General features: G+C 36.5%; 2 protein-coding genes across 3 annotated transcripts; both read left to right on the top strand.

Moving 5' to 3' along the window:
* The first annotated feature begins 920 nt into the window (after nt 1–920).
* Nucleotides 921–3,915, top strand: LOC147274803 (putative cyclic nucleotide-gated ion channel 16). Of its 2 annotated transcripts, none has more exons than XM_086256494.1 (6): nt 921–1,393; nt 1,489–1,701; nt 1,887–2,194; nt 2,329–2,440; nt 2,718–2,954; nt 3,151–3,915. In XM_086256494.1, the coding sequence occupies exons 1-6, from the start codon at nt 947–949 to the stop codon at nt 3,913–3,915; spliced, it is 2,082 nt and encodes a 693-aa protein (XP_086112620.1). In that variant the 5' UTR covers nt 921–946. The 2 variants fall into 2 exon arrangements, with proteins under 2 accessions (XP_086112620.1, XP_086112619.1); XM_086256493.1 differs by having other exon boundaries at nt 1,489–1,705; nt 1,882–2,194.
* A 3,042-nt stretch (nt 3,916–6,957) lies between these two features.
* On the top strand, nt 6,958–11,334 carry ALDH2B4 (aldehyde dehydrogenase 2B4). Its single transcript, XM_086256457.1, has 11 exons — nt 6,958–7,168; nt 8,202–8,318; nt 8,456–8,598; nt 8,762–8,915; nt 9,002–9,231; nt 9,637–9,726; nt 9,984–10,157; nt 10,237–10,374; nt 10,487–10,624; nt 10,714–10,775; nt 10,887–11,334. Exons 1-11 carry the CDS (start codon nt 7,084–7,086, stop codon nt 11,158–11,160), a joined length of 1,605 nt encoding a protein of 534 aa, XP_086112583.1. The 5' UTR covers nt 6,958–7,083; the 3' UTR covers nt 11,161–11,334.
* Nucleotides 11,335–13,428: the final 2,094 nt, after the last annotated feature.

Genomic DNA, 13,428 nt, shown 5'->3' with positions numbered 1-13,428 from the left:
TGGCCAACCAATTGGTTACATATATGCATATATATATATATAGAAAGTGAGCCAGTGAGCTAGGGGGTGAGGAATTTTGATTAATCGGAAAATTCTTTTGCAAGCCAAGTTAGGCATGACGTGGAATGAAATCCACGTAGCATTCTTTAGAAATTGAACCGTAAACTTGCTGTTTGTATGTACTTGTGTACTATATTTCCATATATTAAAGGTGACATTCACTTGCAGAGAGATGGGATCAGACCCACCTCTAAAATTGTGGTATTTGAAATGTGATATATCAAGCATTACTTGAATAAAAATATTGGAGGTGCGGGTGTGAATTAAGTTGGGCCATTTCGGCCCTTTTGCGGGTTCAATATTCGTTAGTCACGTACTAGGTGCATGTATTAATTTTATTTAAAAAAAATACAAACTAGTTATTAATCCAGTAATACTTCATTTCATTATGTTGGGAGAAAATTTAAATTTTTATAATCTCTCTTTTATAGATAAAAAAAAAAAAAACCGAAAACAAACCAATTGAAAATTTGAAAGTTATAGATATGGTGAGGACATGTGATAGAAAAGGTAATATGAAAGCAGGAAATTAGAACTACTAGCTAGAATAGAAAGTCATGTTATACTTTTCAGAAAGTTATGTACAAGGACAAAGTTAAAAGAAAGTGATCGAGTTTAGTGGAGTGAAACAAATGTTTCGTTCTAACTTCCAAAGCAAAAAAAGGAATCCACGAATAATTTCCTTTCCTTTCCTTTCATCAAATAAAGAATAAAACATCCATTTTTAAGTTTTAACAACAGAGAAAATCAAGAATAAAATACAAAAATAATAAAAAAAGAAAAGAAAAACATTTGGCGCGTTTTTCCGAAATCTCAGCCGGAAGGAAGTCATCCTCTTCCGAAAAAAAAAAAAAAAAAAATCTGTGATCTGTTTGATCTGGATTCGATGGTGCATAGCTTCCGGCCTTACGCGGCGGCCTCCGCTCGGTTCCGCAAGATTCCTGGGTCGTTGTTCAGCCAGAAGAAGATCCCATGGTGGAGCCAAATACTGGACCCGGGATCCGAAATGGTGACCCGGTGGAACAACATCTTCTACCTGATCTGCATCGTGGGCCTCTTCCTGGACCCGCTCTACTTCTTCCTCCCGACCATCGGCGGAGCCGCCTGCATGGAGATCGACATCAGCCTCAGCATCTTCGTCACCTTCTTCCGTACCGTCGCCGACTTCTTCTACATTTTCAACATCGCCATCAAGTTCCGGATCGCTTTCATCGCCCTGGGCTCTCGCAAATTCGGCCGCGGACACCTCGTTAAGGATCCCTGGGCCATCGCCATTCGCTATCTCAAAAAGGACTTCTCCATTGACCTCGCCGCCTCTCTACCCCTTCCCCAGGTCCATTAATTTCATTCTTTCCACGAATTCATTTTCAAAACGAATTAATCTTTTCTCTATTTGCCTTCACAATTATTGCTGTGTTTTATTTGCAGATTATGATTTGGTTCGTAATTCCAGCAGTGAAAAATGCATCAGCTGCTCACGCAAACCATACTCTTTCTTTAATCGTTCTCATTCAATACATTCCCAGATTTATTCAAATCTTCCCTCTCAACCGCCGCATAACTAAAACCACGGGTGTCATAGCCAAAACTGCTTGGTCTGGGGCTGTATACAATCTCATCTTCTTTACGCTAATTGCACATGTACGTACCAAAAAACCTACCTACCTATTCTCTATCTCATTTTACCAACACTTGTTTATATCCATGGTTGATTAGACCTACCAACACTTGTTTGAATGTGTGACAATTTAACAACATAACATATATAATATGTCAAATTAATATCTGTGTGCCTGCCTTGTTTAATTTGATTATTGTGAGTGCAGATTGTTGGAGCTTCATGGTATGTGTTGGCCATTCAACGGCAGTACAAGTGCTGGAAGTCAGAATGTGCTAAGGAACGTAATGCAACACACTCTCCATCCTGCAAAACTTCGTTTCTTGATTGTGGCAGTCAAGGAAAACCTGAACGCGATTCTTGGCTCAAGATCACAAAAGTCACTGAAAATTGCGATAATATAAATGATAGTTTTGAGTTTGGAATGTTTTCCGAGGCTTTTACTAATGAAGTTGCTTCTGCACCCTTCTTTCAAAAGTATTTCTATTGCCTTTGGTGGGGTATGAGAAATTTATGGTATGCTTTATTTTATTTATATATATATATATGTATATTTGGGGGTCTCATGACTCATGATCATCCCATGTTGAAATATATATAGCTGGTTTAATTCACGTGTCTTCATCATTAACTAATTTCATGATATGCAGTTCATATGGACAAGATATTGAGAACAGCACTGTGGTCTTAGAAACCTCATTTTGCATTCTTATTGCCATTCTTGGTCTCGTTCTCTTCTCACACCTCATGAGCCAGATGCAGGTATCCTTTGCTTTCACAATATTTAAACTCTTGCGAGATATCTAACATGTTATGTTGTTAAACTGTCAATGTAAACGATACATTTAAACAAAATTCATTAATTAATTAATAATTCAAATTGATAGTATGACAACATAACATCTCATATTGTGTATTAAGAGAACATTTTCCTTTAAACTATTACATCCATATATATAACAATATGTTTTAAATATTTAGTTATGATGTTGACTACATGTGTGTTATGTTTGAATAAATTTCTGATTTCTTCATCAAGACCTATCTGCAATCTTCAACGGTTAGACTTGAAGAGTGGAGGGTCAGGAAAAGAGACACAGAGGAGTGGATGAGGCACCGTCAACTCCCTCCAGAACTACAAGAACGTGTTCGTCGCTTCGTGCAGTATAAGTGGCTTGCGACAAGAGGTGTAGATGAGAAATCCATTCTGCAATCTTTGCCTTTGGACCTCCGTCGCAAAATTCAAAGGCATTTGTGTCTTGCCCTTGTTCGCCGAGTAAGTCCTCCTTGTGCGTTAATGTTACATTGTGTCGGAAACTTTCAATCTGAATTATTGATTAGGTAAAATTTTGTTTGAATTAATAACTCATATTGACAATCTGATAACAATTCGACAAGAAAACATTAACATATATGTATATGGCAGTACTTGTTGTGGCACTAAAAGGTGGTTTAATTCTATTGAATTTAAGGTACCCTTTTTCGCACAAATGGATGATCAACTCCTAGATGCCATATGTGAACGCCTAGAGTCATCCTTGAACACTAGGAACACATACATAATCAGAGAGGGTGACCCTGTGAATGAAATGCTCTTCATAATCAGAGGGCAACTCGAAAGCTCCACAACCGATGGTGGAAGGACAGGTTTCTTCAACTCCATCACCCTGAGAGCCGGTGACTTCTGTGGTGAAGAGTTGCTGACATGGGCCTTAATGACCACATCAAGCCTAAACCTTCCATTGTCAACTCGAACTGTCAAGTCCCTCACTGAGGTTGAGGCCTTTGCACTCAGGGCTGAAGAACTCAAGTTTGTTGCCAGCCAGTTCAAGCGCCTGCACAGCAAGAAACTGCAGCATGCTTTTAGGTACTATTCCCACCAATGGAGGACTTGGGGAGCTTGCTTTCTCCAAGTTGCTTGGAGAAGATATAGAAAGAGAAAGTTGGCAATGGATTTGACTAGAGAGGAGGAGTATTATTACCAGCATGTTTTGGAGAATGAATCAACAAGTGGGAGTGCAGAGTATGTTGAGGACAGAGAAGGTGCTCCGAGGTCGTCTTCTTTGCGCAGTTTTGTACAGCAAATTCCCCTTGGGCCTGCAGTTTTGGCTTCCAAATTTGCAGCCACCACCAGAAGAGGGATTCAGAAGGTGGCCACAGCACTTGAGTCTGATACAACCAGCAGAATGCCCAAGAAACTGTTTAAGCCAAATGAGCCAGATTTTTCAGTAGATTAAGTAGTACTTAGTAGGATATGCTTTAAGTTGTAACAATTAATCGAGTATCAATGTTGTTGTTGTATCCATTATGAGCCTTTGATTCAGAGGTTTTGTGAAATGAGTGTGGCATACTCATAGTCGTGTTAATTAGAATGATATACATCCTTGATACAATAAACAGAGTGGGAATGGCAATGAGATTGCTTAGCAGTATATATATATTTATATATATATATATATGGGCTTGTTTTTCTGTTTGCACTAACTTGGGTTTCTGGGCCAAATGGGCCTTCTTGTGAAGTTGTATTTGTTTGGTCAGAATGTGAAGTTGTGTTTGATCCAGTACTACAGAAACTGGGCCTTCTTGATAGTCAAGGCCCAGTTGTATGGTCATCGTATGTGGAAATCACTATATGCTGCCCCTCAAGTCAACATCTTATCCTCTCACCCATCCCCATCCGGGCCATCCCCTTGCGTGACTTTTACTTCTATGTAGAAGAGTCAGAAACAAAGAGATGTACTGTGACTTATGGCATCCATTACTTTCTTCCATCCATGTAATTAGAAAATGACTTCTGACCTACCAAAAAAAAAAAACAAAAAAGGCTTATTCACACTATTATTCCCTGTAAGATATATTTTTTTTTCACTTTGTCCACTGAAACTTAAATCCTCTCAGTTTGCCACCTGAACTTCACACAGTTATTGCAAAAGATCCTATGCCGTCAACTCTGTCAATTTTTTTTGTTAAAAAAGCTGACGTGGCACCTATATAGCATGAGTGATACCATTTTCTAGTTATGTAAGATTCATGTGAATAAAAAAAATTATAAAAAATTGACATGAATCTTATTATTTTTTAGTTTAAAAATTATTTTTTTGTCCACATGGATCTTACATAACTAAAAAAGGGTCTCACTCATGCCATATAGGTGTCATGTCAGCTATTTTAACGGAAAAATTGACAGAGTTGACGACATAAGGTCTTTTGCAATAACTGTGTGAAGTTCAGGTGGCAAACTGTGAGGATTTAAGTTTCAAGGGACAAAGTGAAAAAAAAATGTATCTTACAGCGGGTAATGGTGTAAATAAGCAAAAAAAAAAAAAAAAAATCAGAAAATGACTTCAATATTTCACTTTTAAGAATGAGCACCGATTGCTACAGCTCACCGATTATGGAAACATGGAAACTAATTGTTCAATGGAATTCTTGTCGAAAATGGAATGAACAAGAGAGGTACTGCACTTCTACCATCCCCACATTCCACAAAGTACTAAATTGGACCACAGAAGAGGAACCATATCGATACCATGCTAATCTTGAAGGCATTAAAGCCTTAAAAGGACCAACCTACAACTCTACAAGGCCACAAGGGGCCCCTATGAGCAGCAGTACTAAAATTCATCGGTTATAAAAAATTGGGACTAAATATGGGATCAATTTGATCGAGGAAGAACATCACCTATTAATGCAGGGTGTCCAAAAGGAAAAAGAAGGCATTGATTGCGGATTATATAAGTACTTCAGTGCAATTATAGCCTCCCTTGAGAAAAAATTGACCATACATATGTACATATAATGATGTACATCTATATATATATATATATGATTTATGATTAACAGCTCAAAAAGATGGAGATTCAAGAAAGGTGTTAATTTTGCTTTTAACAAAAAACTTATAAAAAGATAACTTGAAGAGAAAATTACCAAAGATTCAAGAATGTTAATCATGGCATGGACAACCGCCATATAAGTAAAAACAAAAGAAAATTATTATATTTTTTATACCTACCCAGTTCCACCAAATAACAGTGATCTTCTCTAGCTTTGGAGCTAATATGGGACCTGCCTACTCATGCTTCTTGGAGGATACTGTCCACCTTTCCTTCCTCCTTTTTTTTTTCACCAACATTTTCTGTCATTCCTATAATCCTCTGTGTGACTAACCTAACCCAACACCAACCGGCCTTTTATCACTATGACCAAGTAATTAAATGTTACTGCTATAATCTAAAATCCCATTTTTGGCAAAAATAAGAAAATAATTTAAATCTTTTTTTAATTCTTGTTAGCTTAGCATAAGAGTGTAACGGGGAGGTGACAAATGGAACCTATTTACATGTTAGAAACACAATAATAGTCATAAGTTCATAGAACTGGTCCTGCAAAGTGTGGTAATAAAAAATTAAATAAATAAATAAAAACAAAACAAAAAGATGGTGCTTGGGAATGAGAGCTTCCCATATGATACTCCAAGATTACGACGAAACCAAGAGCAGGATATTGAATATCTTTGCAAATAATTAAAGTTTGGTGTATAAAAAAGATATGTATCAATACTAATAGATATTGTGATCAGAAGATTAGTAAGCTACAGATTTGTATTTATATAAAATAGTGTATAAAAATCAACGCAATTGATTCTCTCCAGACAAAAACTGAACACCTCATTCGCACGTTGAGCAGCATTAGCATGCCTTCCATATGTCAAGTGGCTGCCTGCTGCCTTCATTATCTATGGGAGTGGACACTTCACACTTGCTTTGTTTTTCAAGAAAGGTGTACAGAAAATGTGAACCCTCTATCTCTTTTAGACTTTTAGCCCTTTTATTTATTTTTAAGGATAATACTTGGGTCACGAGGGATGACCTCCATATGCACCTCACTTTTTTAAAACGTTTTGATAGTGCAAATTTAGGATTATAAGTTTTATAACCGTTTATTTTTTAGATTACTTATTAAAGATTATTTTTTAAAAAAATTAATTACATCAAAAATTATTTAGTTATATAATTGTTATTAAATAAATAGACAATTTGTATTTAAAGAATGATTTCTTAACCAAATCGTCCATTTATTTAATAATAATTATATAATCAAATAATTTTTGATTGAATTAATTTTCTACAAAGATAATATTTAATAAGTAATCTAAAAAATAAAGATATTAAGTCTGTATTATTGAACAAGTATTTTTGAGAAGTAGAGTGATCGGTACCCTTAAAGTGACCCAAGTATTATTCTATTTTTAAAATGCATTTGGTGCTAGTATGTAACGTCATGGTGTGCCTTTGTTTAGAGAGAGAGAGAGAGACTTTGTTTTTTGGCAGAAACAGGGGACTCTGTTTATCACATAGGAATACGATAAGGGTGTGAGGCATTCTACTCTCTCTAGCTCTGTGAAGATGGCAGCTCGGAGAATCTCCTCTTTACTGTCTCGCTCTCTCTCTGCTTCTTCTTCTGGGTCTACTTCTCTGCTTCTCTCTCAAGGTGCACCACCCTACCTTTCTCCTCTTGTATTCTTTTTACTTTTTCAGTTGTGTTTCATTTAGTCTTCTGTTCAGCTTTCATGTGTTTTCTCCATTCTCTGCCATGGTGATGATGGTCATGCATTAATTTAGCTTCTATGTATGTTGTTCTAATGCTTTAATTTGGTTTTCATGGCTTTGATGTTTCTGGGTATGAGTATTAGAGTCATGTATATTTATATATATTTTTTCTCTATCTGAATGATTTGATTGGTTATTCGAATGGGATTCAAGCTCCGGATTGACAGCAATGAAATTTTGAGGAGTCTTGTAAAAGTTAGTTTCTTTTAGAATCTCCTTTAGCTCACTGAGAAAGTGCTGCACAATTTGATCTGATAGGAAGTGATTGCCAGATTCCAAATTTAATCCTTTCTTAATCTTGATTTTCTTTGGCATCAAACAAAGGGTTGAGTGTGTATATATATATCCAGGGGCTTGAAGTGTGAGATCTCACATTTAGTGTTAAATGTGAGATGGGGCGGATAAGCCCACTCCATGTAGCTTTTCAACAATCTGAACCGTCTATTTCTTAGGTCTCTATTCATAGATCATCATTGTAAAAAATTAGCCAAATCGGAAATCATTTGCCTATCTAACTTTGATCAAACAAATAGATGAACCAAATATTTTTGATAAAACCATCTATTTGTTTGATCAAAATTAGATAAGCAAATGATTTCCGATTTGGCTAATTTTTTGCATGGATGATCTATGAATAGAGGCCTAAACAATATAGGGTTTGAATTGTTGAAAACTACATGGAGTGGGCCCATCCGCCCCATCCCTCATTTAACACTCAATGTGGGATCCCACACTTGAAGGGGGCTTGTATATATAAAAGCTGAATCCCCCATAAATGTAAATTTTGAGATATAAAAGCTTTCTGATGCAAAATTGATATTTTCAAATACCATCATAAAACCAAAGATGCATCAAGACTTTAATTTTGTTTTCCTCAATTTGATGATGAAAGTTGTTCCTTATATGATCTTTAGGGAGAAGTGTCAACAGGTTTACCACTGCTGCAGCAAGTGAGGAATTAATCACTCCACCTGTTCAAATAAGTTACACCCAGCACCTAATTAATGGGCAATTTGTTGACGCTGCATCAGGTAATCCGTTTCTTCACTAAAAAAATTTGATCCCTTTGTTTTGCAGCAAGTGTTTGGCTAATTGGTACTTCAAAAAAAAAAAGACTGCCAGAAAGAAAACATGTAATGTAGTTAATGCTTGAATTTCTTTTGGTCAGGAAAAACATTTCCAACATTCGACCCTCGTACTGGAGAAGTGATTGCTCATGTGGCTGAGGGTGATGCAGAAGATATTAATCGTGCAGTATCTGCTGCTCGCAAGGCATTCGATGAGGGACCGTGGCCAAAGATGTCTGCTTACGTAAGAACTATTTGACATTGTATTGGTATAAATTTTATAGTACATTATTATGTTGTGCTTTTGCTACAGGACTAGTATGCTTGTGTTACTGGATTAGTGTATGAGTGATTTATATATCTTAAGATATTGATTTACTCTTGCACTGGACTTCGTTTTCTTTCAGGAAAGATCACGGATACTATTACGCTTTGCTGATTTGGTTGAGAAACACACTGAAGAGATTGCAGCTCTAGAGACATGGAATAATGGGAAGCCTTATGAACAGGCTGCAAAAGCCGAATTACCTATGTTGGTTCGTCTAATGCACTACTATGCTGGTGAGAACAATAAAACAAAATAATTTATTTTTCTTTTTCATTCTTTGAGTTGATTCTGATAATGAGTTCTTCCTCAAATTTTCCAGGATGGGCAGACAAAATCCATGGTCTAACTGTTCCGGCTGATGGAAATTATCATGTACAAACGCTGCATGAACCAATCGGTGTTGCAGGACAGATAATTCCATGGAATTTTCCTCTACTCATGTTTGCCTGGAAAGTTGGGCCTGCACTGGCATGTGGTAATACTATTGTCCTAAAGAGTGCAGAACAAACGCCTCTGACTGCCCTCTATGTGGCAAAGCTATTCCAAGAGGTAGACCTGTCAAGCACTCCTCTCCCTCTCTCACACACGCACACACATATGCCTATACAAACATACAAACAAAATTTGTAGTACAAGCTCAATTATAATTTCTTTTTTGTTATAGATATGCTTTTACAAATATCACTTTATGCAGTTTAAACTCATTAAGCGGTACCAAGTTGCCAACCCTGGAAAATTTTGTTATCTTAGTGTGTTTTACTGCAACATGGGTGCCTACGTTTGCTTTTCAAGGGACAAAATGTCATCAGTTCATCTCTGGTCTTGGTTGGACCATGGACAGGATGATAGTTTTTTTGTTTTCGGGGGTGTGTGTGTGTATTACCTAGTTTGGACCTGGTTGAAGTTGCATCTTCCTTTCATGAGTAATTGTTAGTCTTGTTTTCTCTGTGACAGGCTGGTCTTCCTCCTGGTGTCTTAAACGTAGTTTCCGGTGATGGTCCAAATGCTGGTGCTGCTCTTGCCAGTCATATGGATGTCGACAAGGTATTTTTGAGCACATATGTCCTGCTTCTTTTTCTTCTTCTTCTTCTTCTACTGTAAGTTGTTAAAACCAAAACCTTTACTTCAACAACACTACAAGTATTATCATGTTATACTAGTACAATGCTGGTCTGGATATGCTTCAGTATTGATTACCATTTAGCATGCTAAATTACCAGTTTTATAGCAGAATTCAGCCATTAATCTTGGTTTGGACATGCCCACATGATCTTAAAAACTATTACCTTCTTCCTTTTCAGATAGCTTTCACTGGATCAACTGATACTGGTAAGATTATTCTTCAATTGGCTGCAAGAAGCAATCTTAAGCCAGTAACACTGGAGCTTGGAGGGAAGTCACCTTTCATAATATGTGAGGATGCTGACATTGACCATGCTGTAGAGCTTGCACACTTTGCTCTCTTCTTTAATCAGGTTGGTTCAATTAATTTTCCACAAAGCTGGATTTGTAGGATCTAAACACATTAGTAATAGATTGAAGCTCCACACACAGGGGCAATGTTGCTGTGCTGGGTCTCGTACTTTTGTACATGAACGTGTATATGATGAGTTCTTGGAGAAAGCAAAGGCACGTGCAGTGAGACGTGTTGTTGGTGATCCCTTTAAGAAGGGTGTTGAACAAGGTCCTCAGGTACAATTATGAAGGAGCTATAGACCTTGTTTCTTTTCATTTCATCACTCATGTGTGACTAAAAACAGTGCCAATATTAAGTGATGCTTCTTATCCTTGTGTCAATGAACAGATTGACTCCGAGCAATTTGAGAAGATCCTTAAATACATAAGATCTGGCATTGAAAGCAATGCTACACTTGAATGTGGAGGTGAAAGATTGGGCTCCAAGGGCTACTTCATCCAGCCTACTGTGTTCTCAAATGTTCAGGTATTATATGTTCATCCAAAGTTAACTGCCTCAGCCAACATGTTTGAAATCTCATTTCGCGTAACATGATTCTTATTGAATTCAATCAGGACGATATGTTGATAGCTAAGGATGAGATCTTTGGCCCAGTGCAATCAATTTTTAAGTTCAAGTGAGTTAAAAAAACCTCCCAGTGCATCTAGTTCTTGCATTCTGCAAAAGGAGCAATTTTACTTGCATTGTTGGCATTCGACATGCCTAATTATTTCACATTCTGTACCAGGGAGCTCGATGAAGTAATACGAAGGGCAAATTCAACACGCTATGGTCTAGCTGCTGGAGTTTTCACCAGGAACATCGACACTGCCAACACCTTGACACGGGCACTGAAGGCCGGGACAGTCTGGGTTAATTGCTTCGATGTCTTTGATGCTGCAATTCCTTTTGGTGGATACAAGATGAGTGGAATAGGCAGAGAAAAGGGAATCTACAGCCTTCATAACTACTTGCAGGTGAAGGCCGTTGTTACTCCTTTGAAGAATCCAGCATGGTTGTAAATCTATCAACCGCACCGTGCATGCTCCCCATCTATCTGTTTCAAAGAATAAACATACTCAAGTCTGCGTGAAATGCATAGAAGTAAGCATCGAAGTTGATGGTAGTTGTTTATGGGACTGCTTCAAAGGTTTTCATCCTTTCAAATTTTGGTGGTTTACTGTCTTCTTGTCTGATATCCTTGATCCTCTCGTATTTAATCATCTCTCTATAACAAATAGAAGTTTGCAAATTATGTACTTAATTGCACTTCTAACCTTAATTGTGCTTTTTTGGTAAAAAAAAAAAAACCTTAATTGTGCTTTTAATTAAGTTAATACGATAACCAAGAGACTTGACTGTTCGATTGACGATAAACCACTAGAATTCAGACTTAAAGTTAATGAACCACCCCCATGTCATAAGCTTGTCTTGCTTATCTTGAAGGAAGCCAAAAGGCTTTGCTAGTGAACTTCTTTTAGAATGTCATTTTTCTGCAAATGCAAACTACCAAGTTGGTCATATCCCATGACCAAAAAGATAAAATCCATGTTTGTAAATTGTTCTGTAAAAGTTACATTCTCAGTCCTCAAGACAATGACAGGGAGGCTGGCAACACTCCATGAACATAAACCTTTTTCCTGGTACAAAATCATTATTCATCAAGATTAAATTAAAACTCAATGAATGCGCATTATTTATCTCTTAAGATTAATTATTGTGATGCAGAGAGAACAGGCGCGTTCAATTAGTCATTAAATGGTTGGTCCACCCGTCAAATCTATTCCCTCCCATTCGTCAACATCATTGTGTTTTATTTAAATGAAAGAATAGACAAAAGCAATTACAAGGATTTGTGGCCACAAACAAGAATGGTTAGTGAAACTTCCAAATATGATGTGACTCGGCTACCATCCGCCTATCAATTTACTTATTTATAAGTAAATTATACATACGTTCTAATTTGAGTAAATTAATAATATTATATTAATATAAATTATATAACATTTGTGATATTATGATTGCACACGAGAAAATTTCGTAAAGAATGAACTACTAATTAAATGGGTTAAAAATGCATGACATGCATGGATTATGGATTTAGTCTCACCATTCATGGCTCATGAGTACTGATGAGTGATGATTCATTACTTTATTAGATGCTTATCGATAATTTTTTCACGTGGACAACTTTATATAATGAGAAGTGTAGACATTACACTAAATATTAATTACAGGCATGGAATAGCATTAGTCCATATTGTTAGGATTGCTGAGAAAATGAGAGTAAGAGAGGGGAGAGAGAGTAGGAAAAATCTAAAGAGACTACATTGCTTCATTTAAGTCTTACAGAGGGAGAGGACATGACTTTATATACTCTTAGTAACTAACTGTAACAGTCAAACTTATTAACTACTAACGCATACACTAACACATATCAAGCAATCTTTTTGATGTTGTTGGTGTGTCACCACTTTTATTTGTTTCATTGTTTGTTTGGCAATAGAACATAATTGAACCTTCCTCATTAACCTACTATAAGTTTAGGTGATGAAATTGATGGGTCTATAAGGGGATGAGAAAGTTTCGAATTATAGTCTTGAGTGTGGAGGTAAATATTCTCTGCAACCAAGGAATAAAATTTCGAGTTTCGAGGAAATTTCGATGGAAATTTCGATGGAAATTTCGACGGAAATTTCGAAGATTTTTAAATTTCGACAAAAATTCGACGGAAACGATGGAAATTATTATCAAAATACGGAAATTTTGAATGAAACTTCACAATATGTTTATTTAACATATTATCTACTACATTGATAAAAAACATTGAAAAAAACCAAATTATATGGTAGGTTTCATGTGATATGTGATGAATATAATGCGCGCTGGAGGCAAATACTGTTAAAAAAATGCTTCACTAATTAATAATTACTTCAATAACACCTCAATTTTATTTTTACTATAATATTGCCACATGAATTACAAAAGTAATCAATACCACATAGAGTTTCTAGGAGGTTCAAAATTTCCGCTGTCTTCAGTATCATCATGTCCAGAGTAGGTGTAATGTGAAGAATAATCATCCCAAGATACTTCTCCAGCATAATTTTGCATGTAATTGCCAACATGCCAACCATATGGATCAGGAACCTGTTGTGGTTGAATTTGCCCATAAGCATACTCATTTGAAGAGTTTGTCTCTTGTTGTGCCAATGAGTTACTATCAGACTCAACCAAGTAAGGCAGATGTGGTGGGTAGAATATTGGAGGGTTTTGCCCATAATTGTAAT

This window comes from Dryas octopetala, chromosome 9 (genome assembly GCF_963921425.1).
Source record: "Dryas octopetala chromosome 9, drDryOcto1.1, whole genome shotgun sequence".
NCBI classification, from domain to species: domain Eukaryota; kingdom Viridiplantae; phylum Streptophyta; class Magnoliopsida; order Rosales; family Rosaceae; genus Dryas; species Dryas octopetala.
Note: the sequence above shows the minus strand (reverse complement) of the source record. Positions and strands in the feature narration are given on the sequence as shown.

Coding starts and splice junctions, on each gene's coding strand:
- LOC147274803 (XM_086256493.1), top strand. CDS start 947: ATGGTGCATAGCTTCCGGCCTTACGCGGCGGCCTCCGCTCGGTTCCGC. Junction 2,195..2,328: donor TGGGGTATGAGAAATTTATG/GTATGCTTTATT, acceptor CATGATATGCAG/TTCATATGGACAAGATATTG. Junction 2,955..3,150: donor GTCTTGCCCTTGTTCGCCGA/GTAAGTCCTCCT, acceptor ATTGAATTTAAG/GTACCCTTTTTCGCACAAAT.
- ALDH2B4 (XM_086256457.1), top strand. CDS start 7,084: ATGGCAGCTCGGAGAATCTCCTCTTTACTGTCTCGCTCTCTCTCTGCT. Junction 8,599..8,761: donor GGCCAAAGATGTCTGCTTAC/GTAAGAACTATT, acceptor GTTTTCTTTCAG/GAAAGATCACGGATACTATT. Junction 10,776..10,886: donor CAATCAATTTTTAAGTTCAA/GTGAGTTAAAAA, acceptor ATTCTGTACCAG/GGAGCTCGATGAAGTAATAC.